We start from the raw sequence: 12,500 nt of genomic DNA on the forward strand, positions 1-12,500 counted from the left end.
GCTGTGTCTGGATGGAGTCAGATCTACTAGATAGAGTTATCCCTGCTGTGTCTGTGTCTGGATGGAGTCAGATCTACTAGATAGAGTTATCCCTGCTGTGTCTGGATGGAGTCAGATCTACTAGATAGAGTTGTCCCTGCTGTGTCTGGATGGAGTCACATCTATTAGATAGAGTTGTCCCTGCTGTGTCTGGATGGAGTCAGATCTAATAGATAGAGTTGTCCCTGCTGTGTCTGTGTCTGGATGGAGTCAGATCTACTAGATAGAGTTGTCCCTGCTGTGTCTGGATGCAGTCAGATCTACTAGATAGAGTTGTCCCTGCTGTGTCTGTGTCTGGATGGAGTCAGATCTACTAGATAGAGTTGTCCCTGCTGTTTCTGTGTCTGGATGGAGTCAGATCTACTAGATAGAGTTGTCCCTGCTGTGTCTGGAAGGAGCCAGATCTACTAGATAGAGTTGTCCCTGCTGTGTCTGGAAGGAGCCAGATCTACTAGATAGAGTTGTCCCTGCTGTATCTGGATGGAGTCAGATCTACTACTGGATAGATCTACTTGACAGAGTTGTCCCTGCTGTGTCTGGATGGAGTCAGATCTATTAGATAGAGTTGTCCCTACTGTGTCTGGATGGAGCCACATCTACTAGATAGAGTTGTCCCTGCTGTGTCTGTGTCTGGATGGAGTCAGATCTACTAGATAGAGTTGTCCCTGCTGTGTCTGGATGGAGTCAGATCTACTAGATAGAGTTGTCCCTGCTGTGTCTGGATGGAGTCACATCTATTAGATAGAGTTGTCCCTGTGTCTGGATGGAGTCAGATCTACTAGATAGAGTTGTCCCTGTGTCTGTGTCTGGATGGAGTCAGATCTACTAGATAGAGTTGTCCCTGCTGTGTCTGTGTCTGGATGGAGTCAGATCTACTAGATAGAGTTGTCCCTGCTGTGTCTGTGTCTGGATGGAGTCAGATCTACTAGATAGAGTTGTCCCTGCTGTGTCTGGATGCAGTCAGATCTACTAGATAGAGTTGTCCCTGCTGTGTCTGGATGGATTTACATCTATTAGATAGAGTTGTCCCTGCTGTGTCTGGATGGAGTCAGATCTACTAGATAGAGTTGTCCCTGCTGTGTCTGTGTCTGGATGGAGTCAGATCTACTAGATAGAGTTGTCCCTGCTGTGTGTCTGGATGGAGTCAGATCTACTAGATAGAGTTGTCCCTGCTGTGTCTGTGTCTGGATCAGATCTACTAGATAGAGTTGTCCCTGCTGTGTCTGGATGCATCTACTAGATAGAGTTGTCCCTGCTGTGTCTGGATGGATTTACATCTATTAGATAGAGTTGTCCCTGCTGTGTCTGGATGGAGTCAGATCTAATAGATAGAGTTGTCCCTGCTGTGTCTGGATGGAGTCAGATCTACTAGATAGAGTTGTCCCTGCTGTGTCTGTGTCTGGATGGAGTCAGATCTACTAGATAGAGTTGTCCCTGCTGTATCTGGATGCAGTCAGATCTACTAGATAGAGTTGTCCCTGCTGTGTCTGTGTCTGGATGGAGTCAGATCTACTAGATAGAGTTGTCCCTGCTGTTTCTGTGTCTGGATGGAGTCAGATCTACTAGATAGAGTTGTCCCTGCTGTGTCTGGATGGAGTCAGATCTACTTGACAGAGTTGTCCCTGCTGTGTCTGGATGGAGTCAGATCTACTAGATAGAGTTGTCCCTGCTGTGTCTGGAAGGAGCCAGATCTACTAGATAGAGTTGTCCCTGCTGTGTCTGGAAGGAGCCAGATCTACTAGATAGAGTTGTCCCTGCTGTATCTGGATGGAGTCAGATCTAGATAGAGTTGTCCCTGCTGTGTCTGGAAGGAGCCAGATCTACTAGATAGAGTTGTCCCTGCTGTGTCTGGATGGAGTCAGATCTATTAGATAGAGTTGTCCCTGCTGTATCTGGATGGAGTCAGATCTACTAGATAGAGTTGTCCCTGCTGTGCCTGGATGGAGTCAGATCTATTAGATAGAGTTGTCCCTATTGTGTCTGGATGGAGCCACATCTACTAGATAGAGTTGTCCCTGCTGTGTCTGTGTCTGGATGGAGTCAGATCTACTAGATAGAGTTGTCCCTGCTGTGTCTGGATGGAGTCAGATCTATTAGATAGAGTTGTCCCTGCTGTATCTGGATGGAGTCACATCTACTTGACAGAGTTGTCCCTGCTGTGTCTGGATGGAGTCAGATCTATTAGATAGAGTTGTCCCTATTGTGTCTGGATGGAGCCACATCTACTAGATAGAGTTGTCCCTGCTGTGTCTGTGTCTGGATGGAGTCAGATCTACTAGATAGAGTTGTCCCTGCTGTGTCTGGATGGAGTCAGATCTACTGTTATCCCTGCTGTGTCTGTGTCTGGATGGAGTCAGATCTACTAGATAGAGTTATCCCTGCTGTGTCTGGATGGAGTCAGATCTACTAGATAGAGTTGTCCCTGCTGTGTCTGGATGGAGTCACATCTATTAGATAGAGTTGTCCCTGCTGTGTCTGGATGGAGTCAGATCTACTAGATAGAGTTGTCCCTGCTGTGTCTGGATGGAGTCAGATCTACTTGACAGAGTTGTCCCTGCTGTGTCTGGATGGAGTCAGATCTACTAGATAGAGTTGTCCCTGCTGTGTCTGGATGGAGTCAGATCTACTAGAGTTGTCCCTGCTGTGTCTGGATGGATTTACATATATTAGATAGAGTTGTCCCTGCTGTGTCTGGATGGAGTCAGATCTAATAGATAGAGTTGTCCCTGCTGTGTCTGGATGGAGTCAGATCTACTAGATAGAGTTGTCCCTGCTGTGTCTGGATGAGTCAGATCTACAGAGTTGTCCCTGCTGTGTCTGGATGCAGTCAGATCTACTAGATAGAGTTGTCCCTGCTGTGTCTGTGTCTGGATGGAGTCAGATCTACTAGATAGAGTTGTCCCTGCTGTTTCTGTGTCTGGATGGAGTCAGATCTACTAGATAGAGTTGTCCCTGCTGTGTCTGGATGGAGTCAGATCTACTAGATAGAGTTGTCCCTGCTGTGTCTGGAAGGAGCCAGATCTACTAGATAGAGTTGTCCCTGCTGTGTCTGGAAGGAGCCAGATCTACTAGATAGAGTTGTCCCTGCTGTATCTGGATGGAGTCAGATCTACTAGATAGAGTTGTCCCTGCTGTGCCTGGATGGAGTCACATCTACTTGACAGAGTTGTCCCTGCTGTGTCTGGATGGAGTCAGATCTATTAGATAGAGTTGTCCCTATTGTGTCTGGATGGAGCCACATCTACTAGATAGAGTTGTCCCTGCTGTGTCTGTGTCTGGATGGAGTCAGATCTACTAGATAGAGTTGTCCCTGCTGTGTCTGGATGGAGTCAGATCTACTAGATAGAGTTATCCCTGCTGTGTCTGTGTCTGGATGGAGTCAGATCTACTAGATAGAGTTATCCCTGCTGTGTCTGGATGGAGTCAGATCTACTAGATAGAGTTGTCCCTGCTGTGTCTGGATGGAGTCACATCTATTAGATAGAGTTGTCCCTGCTGTGTCTGGATGGAGTCAGATCTACTAGATAGAGTTGTCCCTGCTGTGTCTGGATGGAGTCAGATCTACTTGACAGAGTTGTCCCTGCTGTGTCTGGATGGAGTCAGATCTACTAGATAGAGTTGTCCCTGCTGTGTCTGGATGGAGTCAGATCTACTTGACAGAGTTGTCCCTGCTGTGTCTGGATGGAGTCAGATCTACTAGATAGAGTTGTCCCTGCTGTGTCTGGATGGAGTCAGATCTACTTGACAGAGTTGTCCCTGCTGTGTCTGGATGGAGTCAGATCTACTAGATAGAGTTGTCCCTGCTGTGTCTGGATGGAGTCAGATCTACTAGATAGAGTTGTCCCTGCTGTGTCTGGATGGATTTACATCTATTAGATAGAGTTGTCCCTGCTGTGTCTGGATGGAGTCAGATCTAATAGATAGAGTTGTCCCTGCTGTGTCTGGATGGAGTCAGATCTACTAGATAGAGTTGTCCCTGCTGTGTCTGGATGAGTCAGATCTACTAGATAGAGTTGTCCCTGCTGTGTCTGGATGCAGTCAGATCTACTAGATAGAGTTGTCCCTGCTGTGTCTGTGTCTGGATGGAGTCAGATCTACTAGATAGAGTTGTCCTGCTGTTTCTGTGTCTGGATGGAGTCAGATCTACTAGATAGAGTTGTCCCTGCTGTGTCTGGATGGAGTCAGATCTACTAGATAGAGTTGTCCCTGCTGTGTGTCTACTAGATGGAGTCTGTGTCTGGAAGGAGCCAGACTAGATAGAGTTGTCCCTGCTGTATCTGGATGGAGTCAGATCTACTAGATAGAGTTGTCCCTGCTGTGTCTGGAAGGAGCCAGATCTACTAGATAGAGTTGTCCCTGCTGTGTCTGGATGGAGTCAGATCTATTAGATCTGTATCTGGATGGAGTCAGATCTACTAGATAGAGTTGTCCCTGCTGTGCCTGGATGGAGTCACATCTACTTGACAGAGTTGTCCCTGCTGTGTCTGGATGGAGTCAGATCTATTAGATAGAGTTGTCCCTATTGTGTCTGGATGGAGCCACATCTACTAGATAGAGTTGTCCCTGCTGTGTCTGTGTCTGGATGGAGTCAGATCTACTAGATAGAGTTGTCCCTGCTGTGTCTGGATGGAGTCAGATCTATTAGATAGAGTTGTCCCTATTGTGTCTGGATGGAGCCACATCTACTAGATAGAGTTGTCCCTGCTGTGTCTGGATGGAGTCACATCTATTAGATAGAGTTGTCCCTGCTGTGTCTGGATGGAGTCAGATCTACTAGATAGAGTTGTCCCTGCTGTGTCTGTGTCTGGATGGAGTCAGATCTACTAGATAGAGTTGTCCCTGCTGTGTCTGTGTCTGGATGGAGTCAGATCTACTAGATAGAGTTGTCCCTGCTGTGTCTGGATGCAGTCAGATCTACTAGATAGAGTTGTCCCTGCTGTGTCTGTGTCTGGATGTCAGATCTACTAGATAGAGTTGTCCCTGCTGTTTCTGTGTCTGGATGGAGTCAGATCTACTAGATAGAGTTGTCCCTGCTGTGTCTGGATGGAGTCAGATCTACTTGACAGAGTTGTCCCTGCTGTGTCTGGATGGAGTCACATCTACTAGATAGAGTTGTCCCTGCTGTGTCTGGAAGGAGCCAGATCTACTAGATAGAGTTGTCCCTGCTGTATCTGGATGGAGTCAGATCTACTAGATAGAGTTGTCCCTGCTGTGCCTGGATGGAGTCACATCTACTTGACAGAGTTGTCCCTGCTGTGTCTGGATGGAGTCAGATCTATTAGATAGAGTTGTCCCTACTGTGTCTGGATGGAGCCACATCTACTAGATAGAGTTGTCCCTGCTGTGTCTGTGTCTGGATGGAGTCAGATCTACTAGATAGAGTTGTCCCTGCTGTGTCTGGATGGAGTCAGATCTACTAGATAGAGTTGTCCCTGCTGTGTCTGGATGGAGTCACATCTATTAGATAGAGTTGTCCCTGCTGTGTCTGGATGGAGTCAGATCTACTAGATAGAGTTGTCCCTGCTGTGTCTGGATGGATTTACATCTATTAGATAGAGTTGTCCCTGCTGTGTCTGGATGGAGTCAGATCTACTAGATAGAGTTATCCCTGCTGTGTCTGTGTCTGGATGGAGTCAGATCTACTAGATAGAGTTGTCCCTGCTTTGTCTACATGGAGTCAGATCTAATAGATAGAGTTGTCCCTGCTGTGTCTGGATGGAGTCAGATCTACTATATAGAGTTGTCCCTGCTGTGTCTGGATGGAGTCAGATCTACTAGATAGAGTTGTCCCTGCTGTGTCTGGATGGAGTTACATCTATTAGATAGAGTTGTCCCTGCTGTGTCTGGATGGAGTCAGATCTACTAGATAGAGTTGTCCCTGCTGTATCTGGATGGAGTCACATCTACTAGATAGAGTTGTCCCTGCTGTGTCTGTGTCTGGATGGAGTCAGATCTACTAGATAGAGTTGTCCCTGCTGTTTCTGGATGGAGTCAGATCTACTAGATAGAGTTGTCCCTGCTGTGTCTGGATGAGTCAGATCTATTAGATAGAGTTGTCCCTATTGTGTCTGGATGGAGCCACATCTACTAGATAGAGTTGTCCCTGCTGTGTCTGTGTCTGGATGGAGTCAGATCTACTAGATAGAGTTGTCCCTGCTGTGTCTGGATGGAGTCAGATCTACTAGATAGAGTTATCCCTGCTGTGTCTGTGTCTGGATGGAGTCAGATCTACTAGATAGAGTTATCCCTGCTGTGTCTGGATGGAGTCAGATCTACTAGATAGAGTTGTCCCTGCTGTGTCTGGATGGAGTCACATCTATTAGATAGAGTTGTCCCTGCTGTGTTTGGATGGAGTCAGATCTACTAGATAGAGTTGTCCCTGCTGTGTCTGTGTCTGGATGGAGTCAGATCTACTAGATAGAGTTGTCCCTGCTGTGTCTGTGTCTGGATGGAGTCAGATCTACTAGATAGAGTTGTCCCTGCTGTGTCTGGATGCAGTCAGATCTACTAGATAGAGTTGTCCCTGCTGTGTCTGTGTCTGGATGGAGTCAGATCTACTAGATAGAGTTGTCCCTGCTGTTTCTGTGTCTGGATGGAGTCAGATCTACTAGATAGAGTTGTCCCTGCTGTGTCTGGATGGAGTCAGATCTACTAGATAGAGTTGTCCCTGCTGTGTCTGGATGGAGTTACATCTATTAGATAGAGTTGTCCCTGCTGTGTCTGGATGGAGTCAGATCTACTAGATAGAGTTGTCCCTGCTGTATCTGGATGGAGTCACATCTACTAGATAGAGTTGTCCCTGCTGTGTCTGTGTCTGGATGGAGTCAGATCTACTAGATAGAGTTGTCCCTGCTGTTTCTGGATGGAGTCAGATAGGAGTTGTCCCTGCTGTGTCTGGATGGAGTCAGATCTATTAGATAGAGTTGTCCCTATTGTGTCTGGATGGAGCCACATCTACTAGATAGAGTTGTCCCTGCTGTGTCTGTGTCTGGATGGAGTCAGATCTACTAGATAGATCTGGATGGAGTCAGATACTAGATAGAGTTATCCCTGCTGTGTCTGTGTTGGAGTCCTACTAGATAGAGTTATCCCTGCTGTGTCTGGATGGAGTCAGATCTACTAGATAGAGTTGTCCCTGCTGTGTCTGGATGGAGTCACATCTATTAGATAGAGTTGTCCCTGCTGTGTTTGGATGGAGTCAGATCTACTAGATAGAGTTGTCCCTGCTGTGTCTGTGTCTGGATGGAGTCAGATCTACTAGATAGAGTTGTCCCTGCTGTGTCTGTGTCTGGATGGAGTCAGATCTACTAGATAGAGTTGTCCCTGCTGTGTCTGGATGCAGTCAGATCTACTAGATAGAGTTGTCCCTGCTGTGTCTGTGTCTGGATGGAGTCAGATCTACTAGATAGAGTTGTCCCTGCTGTTTCTGTGTCTGGATGGAGTCAGATCTACTAGATAGAGTTGTCCCTGCTGTGTCTGGATGGAGTCAGATCTACTTGACAGAGTTGTCCCTGCTGTGTCTGGATGGAGTCACATCTACTAGATAGAGTTGTCCCTGCTGTGTCTGGAAGGAGCCAGATCTACTAGATAGAGTTGTCCCTGCTGTATCTGGATGGAGTCAGATCTACTAGATAGAGTTGTCCCTGCTGTGCCTGGATGGAGTCACATCTACTTGACAGAGTTGTCCCTGCTGTGTCTGGATGGAGTCAGATCTATTAGATAGAGTTGTCCCTACTGTGTCTGGATGGAGCCACATCTACTAGATAGAGTTGTCCCTGCTGTGTCTGTGTCTGGATGGAGTCAGATCTACTAGATAGAGTTGTCCCTGCTGTGTCTGGATGGAGTCAGATCTACTAGATAGAGTTGTCCCTGCTGTGTCTGGATGGAGTCACATCTATTAGATAGAGTTGTCCCTGCTGTGTCTGGATGGAGTCAGATCTACTAGATAGAGTTGTCCCTGCTGTGTCTGGATGGATTTACATCTATTAGATAGAGTTGTCCCTGCTGTCTCTGGATGGAGTCAGATCTACTAGATAGAGTTGTCCCTGCTGTGTCTGTGTCTGGATGGAGTCAGATCTACTAGATAGAGTTGTCCCTGCTTTGTCTACATGGAGTCAGATCTAATAGATAGAGTTGTCCCTGCTGTGTCTGGATGGAGTCAGATCTACTATATAGAGTTGTCCCTGCTGTGTCTGGATGGAGTCAGATCTACTAGATAGAGTTGTCCCTGCTGTGTCTGGATGGAGTTACATCTATTAGATAGAGTTGTCCCTGCTGTGTCTGGATGGAGTCAGATCTACTAGATAGAGTTGTCCCTGCTGTATCTGGATGGAGTCACATCTACTAGATAGAGTTGTCCCTGCTGTGTCTGTGTCTGGATGGAGTCAGATCTACTAGATAGAGTTGTCCCTGCTGTTTCTGGATGGAGTCAGATCTACTAGATAGAGTTGTCCCTGCTGTGTCTGGATGGAGTCAGATCTACTAGATAGAGTTGTCCCTACTGTGTCTGTGTCTGGATGGAGTCAGATCTACTAGATATAGTTGTCCCTGCTGTGTCTGTATCTGGATGGAGTCACATCTACTAGATAGAGTTGTCCCTGCTGTGTCTGTGTCTGGATGGAGTTAGATCTACTAGATAGAGTTGTCCCTGCTGTTTCTGGATGGAGTCAGATCTACTAGATAGAGTTGTCCCTGCTGTGTCTGGATGGAGTCAGATCTACTAGATAGAGTTGTCCCTACTGTGTCTGTGTCTGGATGGAGTCAGATCTACTTGATATAGTTGTCCCTGCTGTGTCTGTGTCTGGATGGAGTCAGATCTACTAGATAGAGTTGTCCCTGCTGTGTCTGTGTCTGGATGGAGTCAGATCTACTAGATAGAGTTGTCCCTGCTGTGTCTACATGGAGTCAGATCTAATAGATAGAGTTGTCCCTGCTGTGTCTGGATGGAGTCAGATCTACTAGATAGAGTTGTCCCTGCTGTGTCTGGATGGAGTCAGATCTACTAGATAGAGTTGTCCCTGCTGTGTCTGGATGGAGTCAGATCTACTAGATAGAGTTGTCCCTGCTGTGTCTGGATGGATTTACATCTATTAGATAGAGTTGTCCCTGCTGTGTCTGGATGGAGTCAGATCTACTAGATAGAGTTGTCCCTGCTGTGTCTGTGTCTGGATGGAGTCAGATCTACTAGATAGAGTTGTCCCTGCTGTGTCTACATGGAGTCAGATCTAATAGATAGAGTTGTCCCTGCTGTGTCTGGATGGAGTCAGATCTACTATATAGAGTTGTCCCTGCTGTGTCTGGATGGAGTCAGATCTACTAGATAGAGTTGTCCCTGCTGTGTCTGGATGGAGTTACATCTATTAGATAGAGTTGTCCCTGCTGTGTCTGGATGGAGTCAGATCTACTAGATAGAGTTGTCCCTGCTGTATCTGGATGGAGTCACATCTACTAGATAGAGTTGTCCCTGCTGTGTCTGTGTCTGGATGGAGTCATATCTACTAGATAGAGTTGTCCCTGCTGTTTCTGGATGGAGTCAGATCTACTAGATAGAGTTGTCCCTGCTGTGTCTGGATGGAGTCAGATCTACTAGATAGAGTTGTCCCTACTGTGTCTGTGTCTGGATGGAGTCAGATCTACTAGATATAGTTGTCCCTGCTGTGTCTGTATCTGGATGGAGTTAGATCTACTAGATAGAGTTGTCCCTGCTGTTTCTGGATGGAGTCAGATCTACTAGATAGAGTTGTCCCTGCTGTGTCTGGATGGAGTCAGATCTACTAGATAGAGTTGTCCCTACTGTGTCTGTGTCTGGATGGAGTCAGATCTACTTGATATAGTTGTCCCTGCTGTGTCTGTGTCTGGATGGAGTCAGATCTACTAGATAGAGTTGTCCCTGCTGTGTCTACATGGAGTCAGATCTAATAGATAGAGTTGTCCCTGCTGTGTCTGGATGGAGTCAGATCTACTAGATAGAGTTGTCCCTGCTGTGTCTGGATGGAGTCAGATCTACTAGATAGAGTTGTCCCTGCTGTGTCTGGATGGAGTCAGATCTACTAGATAGAGTTGTCCCTGCTGTGTCTGGATGGATTTACATCTATTAGATAGAGTTGTCCCTGCTGTGTCTGGATGGAGTCAGATCTACTAGATAGAGTTGTCCCTACTGTGTCTGTGTCTGGATGGAGTCAGATCTACTAGATATAGTTGTCCCTGCTGTGTCTGTATCTGGATGGAGTCACATCTACTAGATAGAGTTGTCCCTGCTGTGTCTGTGTCTGGATGGAGTCAGATCTACTAGATAGAGTTGTCCCTGCTGTGTCTGGATGGAGTCAGATCTACTAGATAGAGTTGTCCCTACTGTGTCTGTGTCTGGATGGAGTCAGATCTACTTGATATAGTTGTCCCTGCTGTGTCTGTGTCTGGATGGAGTCAGATCTACTAGATAGAGTTGTCCCTGCTGTGTCTGTGTCTGGATGGAGTCAGATCTACTAGATAGAGTTGTCCCTGCTGTGTCTACATGGAGTCAGATCTAATAGATAGAGTTGTCCCTGCTGTGTCTGGATGGAGTCAGATCTACTAGATAGAGTTGTCCCTGCTGTGTCTGGATGGAGTCAGATCTACTAGATAGAGTTGTCCCTGCTGTGTCTGGATGGAGTCAGATCTACTAGATAGAGTTGTCCCTGCTGTGTCTGGATGGAGTTACATCTATTAGATAGAGTTGTCCCTGCTGTGTCTGGATGGAGTCAGATCTACTAGATAGAGTTGTCCCTGCTGTATCTGGATGGAGTCACATCTACTAGATAGAGTTGTCCCTGCTGTGTCTGTGTCTGGATGGAGTCAGATCTACTAGATAGAGTTGTCCCTGCTGTGTCTGGATGTAGTCAGATCTACTAGATAGAGTTGTCCCTGCTGTGTCTGGATGGATTTACATCTATTAGATAGAGTTGTCCCTGCTGTGTCTGGATGGAGTCAGATCTACTAGATAGAGTTGTCCCTGCTGTATCTGGATGGAGTCACATCTACTAGATAGAGTTGTCCCTGCTGTGTCTGTGTCTGGATGGAGTCAGATCTACTAGATAGAGTTGTCCCTGCTGTGTCTGGATGTAGTCAGATCTACTAGATAGAGTTGTCCCTGCTGTGTCTGGATGGATTTACATCTATTAGATAGAGTTGTCCCTGCTGTGTCTGGATGGAGTCAGATCTACTAGATAGAGTTGTCCCTGCTGTGTCTGTGTCTGGATGGAGTCAGATCTACTAGATAGAGTTGTCCCTGCTGTGTCTACATGGAGTCAGATCTAATAGATAGAGTTGTCCCTGCTGTGTCTGGATGGAGTCAGATCTACTAGATAGAGTTGTCCCTGCTGTGTCTGGATGGAGTTAGATCTACTAGATAGAGTTGTCCCTGATGTGTCTGGATGGAGTCAGATCTACTAGATAGAGTTGTCCCTGCTGTGTCTGGATGGAGTTACATCTATTAGATAGAGTTGTCCCTGCTGTGTCTGGCTGGAGTCAGAACTACTAGATATGTATTCTCCATTATGGCTACCGTATCGTCGTCTACGATACGCTATTTTGCCTCATAGTTTGTCAGAATAGAGGCGGAAGATGTATGAAAGGATGTAACACTCTGGTCTAGAGAAAGTCAGAGGGGAACCATCCATTTTGATCCACTGTTCTGGAATGACTCGTTTTAAAGATCGGCCTTTAAAAGTCACTCAGCATCAGACTGAATAGGTGCTTCTCTCCCGTCTCCACAATACAACAACAACAGGAATTGAACTGGAATAATGGAATTTGTCAAATATGAATTTGATCATTTTAACAGTCATTGCCATTCTATTTGATTAAGGACATTTTCTGTGTTTGCAGCAGAGTTTTCGCGGAACAGTCTATCAGAAGCTACAGGGGGACATGAGTGCCCCCTCTCCGAGGAGGAAGTGGGATGCTCCGTCGTTCCCATGGCAGCAACATCATCGTCACAACAACAACAACAACACGCACTAGCAGGTAGGTTGAATCACTGCAGCTGTGGCAGACAGGAGAGACACTCTCCTAATCTCTTTGAAACCATCAATGATCATTCAGATCCTTTAGAAATCAGCCAGACAGCGTTTATTCGTATTTATTTATTTATATCTATTAAACTATTTAACTCTGTGGCTTCATTTGGCATATTAAAAGAGCAAATATCTGTGATAGTGATTTGATCACATGCCTTGGTTTCAGAGCACCTAACATTCAGTGATATGCCTGCAGTAGTGTGTTGCCATTGGGAATGTTTTTTGTGTTTATAAAATACTGCATACTGACTGTGCCATTGAATGTATGGCAACGTTTTGAAGAGATTTCTAAATTAAAAAAGTTGAAAGAAATACTGTAGGAAAAAAGATGACAAGCTCTCAAGTTCAACTTTATTTGTCCCAGAGGGCTTTTTTGGGGGGTTTTGCACGAAAGCAGCATAAAAATGA

The 12,500-nt window shown here is 46.2% G+C and overlaps 2 protein-coding genes across 2 annotated transcripts in view; both read left to right on the forward strand.

The window, feature by feature from the left end:
* The window catches only part of LOC135559854 (dual specificity calcium/calmodulin-dependent 3',5'-cyclic nucleotide phosphodiesterase 1B-like), a 189,621-nt gene that overhangs the window by 106,642 nt on the left and 70,479 nt on the right, over positions 1-12,500 (forward strand). The gene's annotated exons all lie outside the window — the stretch shown is intronic.
* The window catches only part of LOC135560285 (protein phosphatase 1 regulatory subunit 1A-like), a 41,871-nt gene that overhangs the window by 24,768 nt on the left and 4,603 nt on the right, over positions 1-12,500 (forward strand). Inside the window, exon 7 of the mRNA XM_065002146.1 lies at positions 11,902-12,039. Coding sequence (XP_064858218.1) covers positions 11,902-12,039 — 138 coding nt within the window. The remainder of the gene's footprint in view (positions 1-11,901; positions 12,040-12,500) is intronic.

This window comes from Oncorhynchus nerka, linkage group LG15, assembly GCF_034236695.1.
Source record: "Oncorhynchus nerka isolate Pitt River linkage group LG15, Oner_Uvic_2.0, whole genome shotgun sequence".
Classification (NCBI taxonomy): Eukaryota; Metazoa; Chordata; class Actinopteri; order Salmoniformes; family Salmonidae; genus Oncorhynchus; species Oncorhynchus nerka.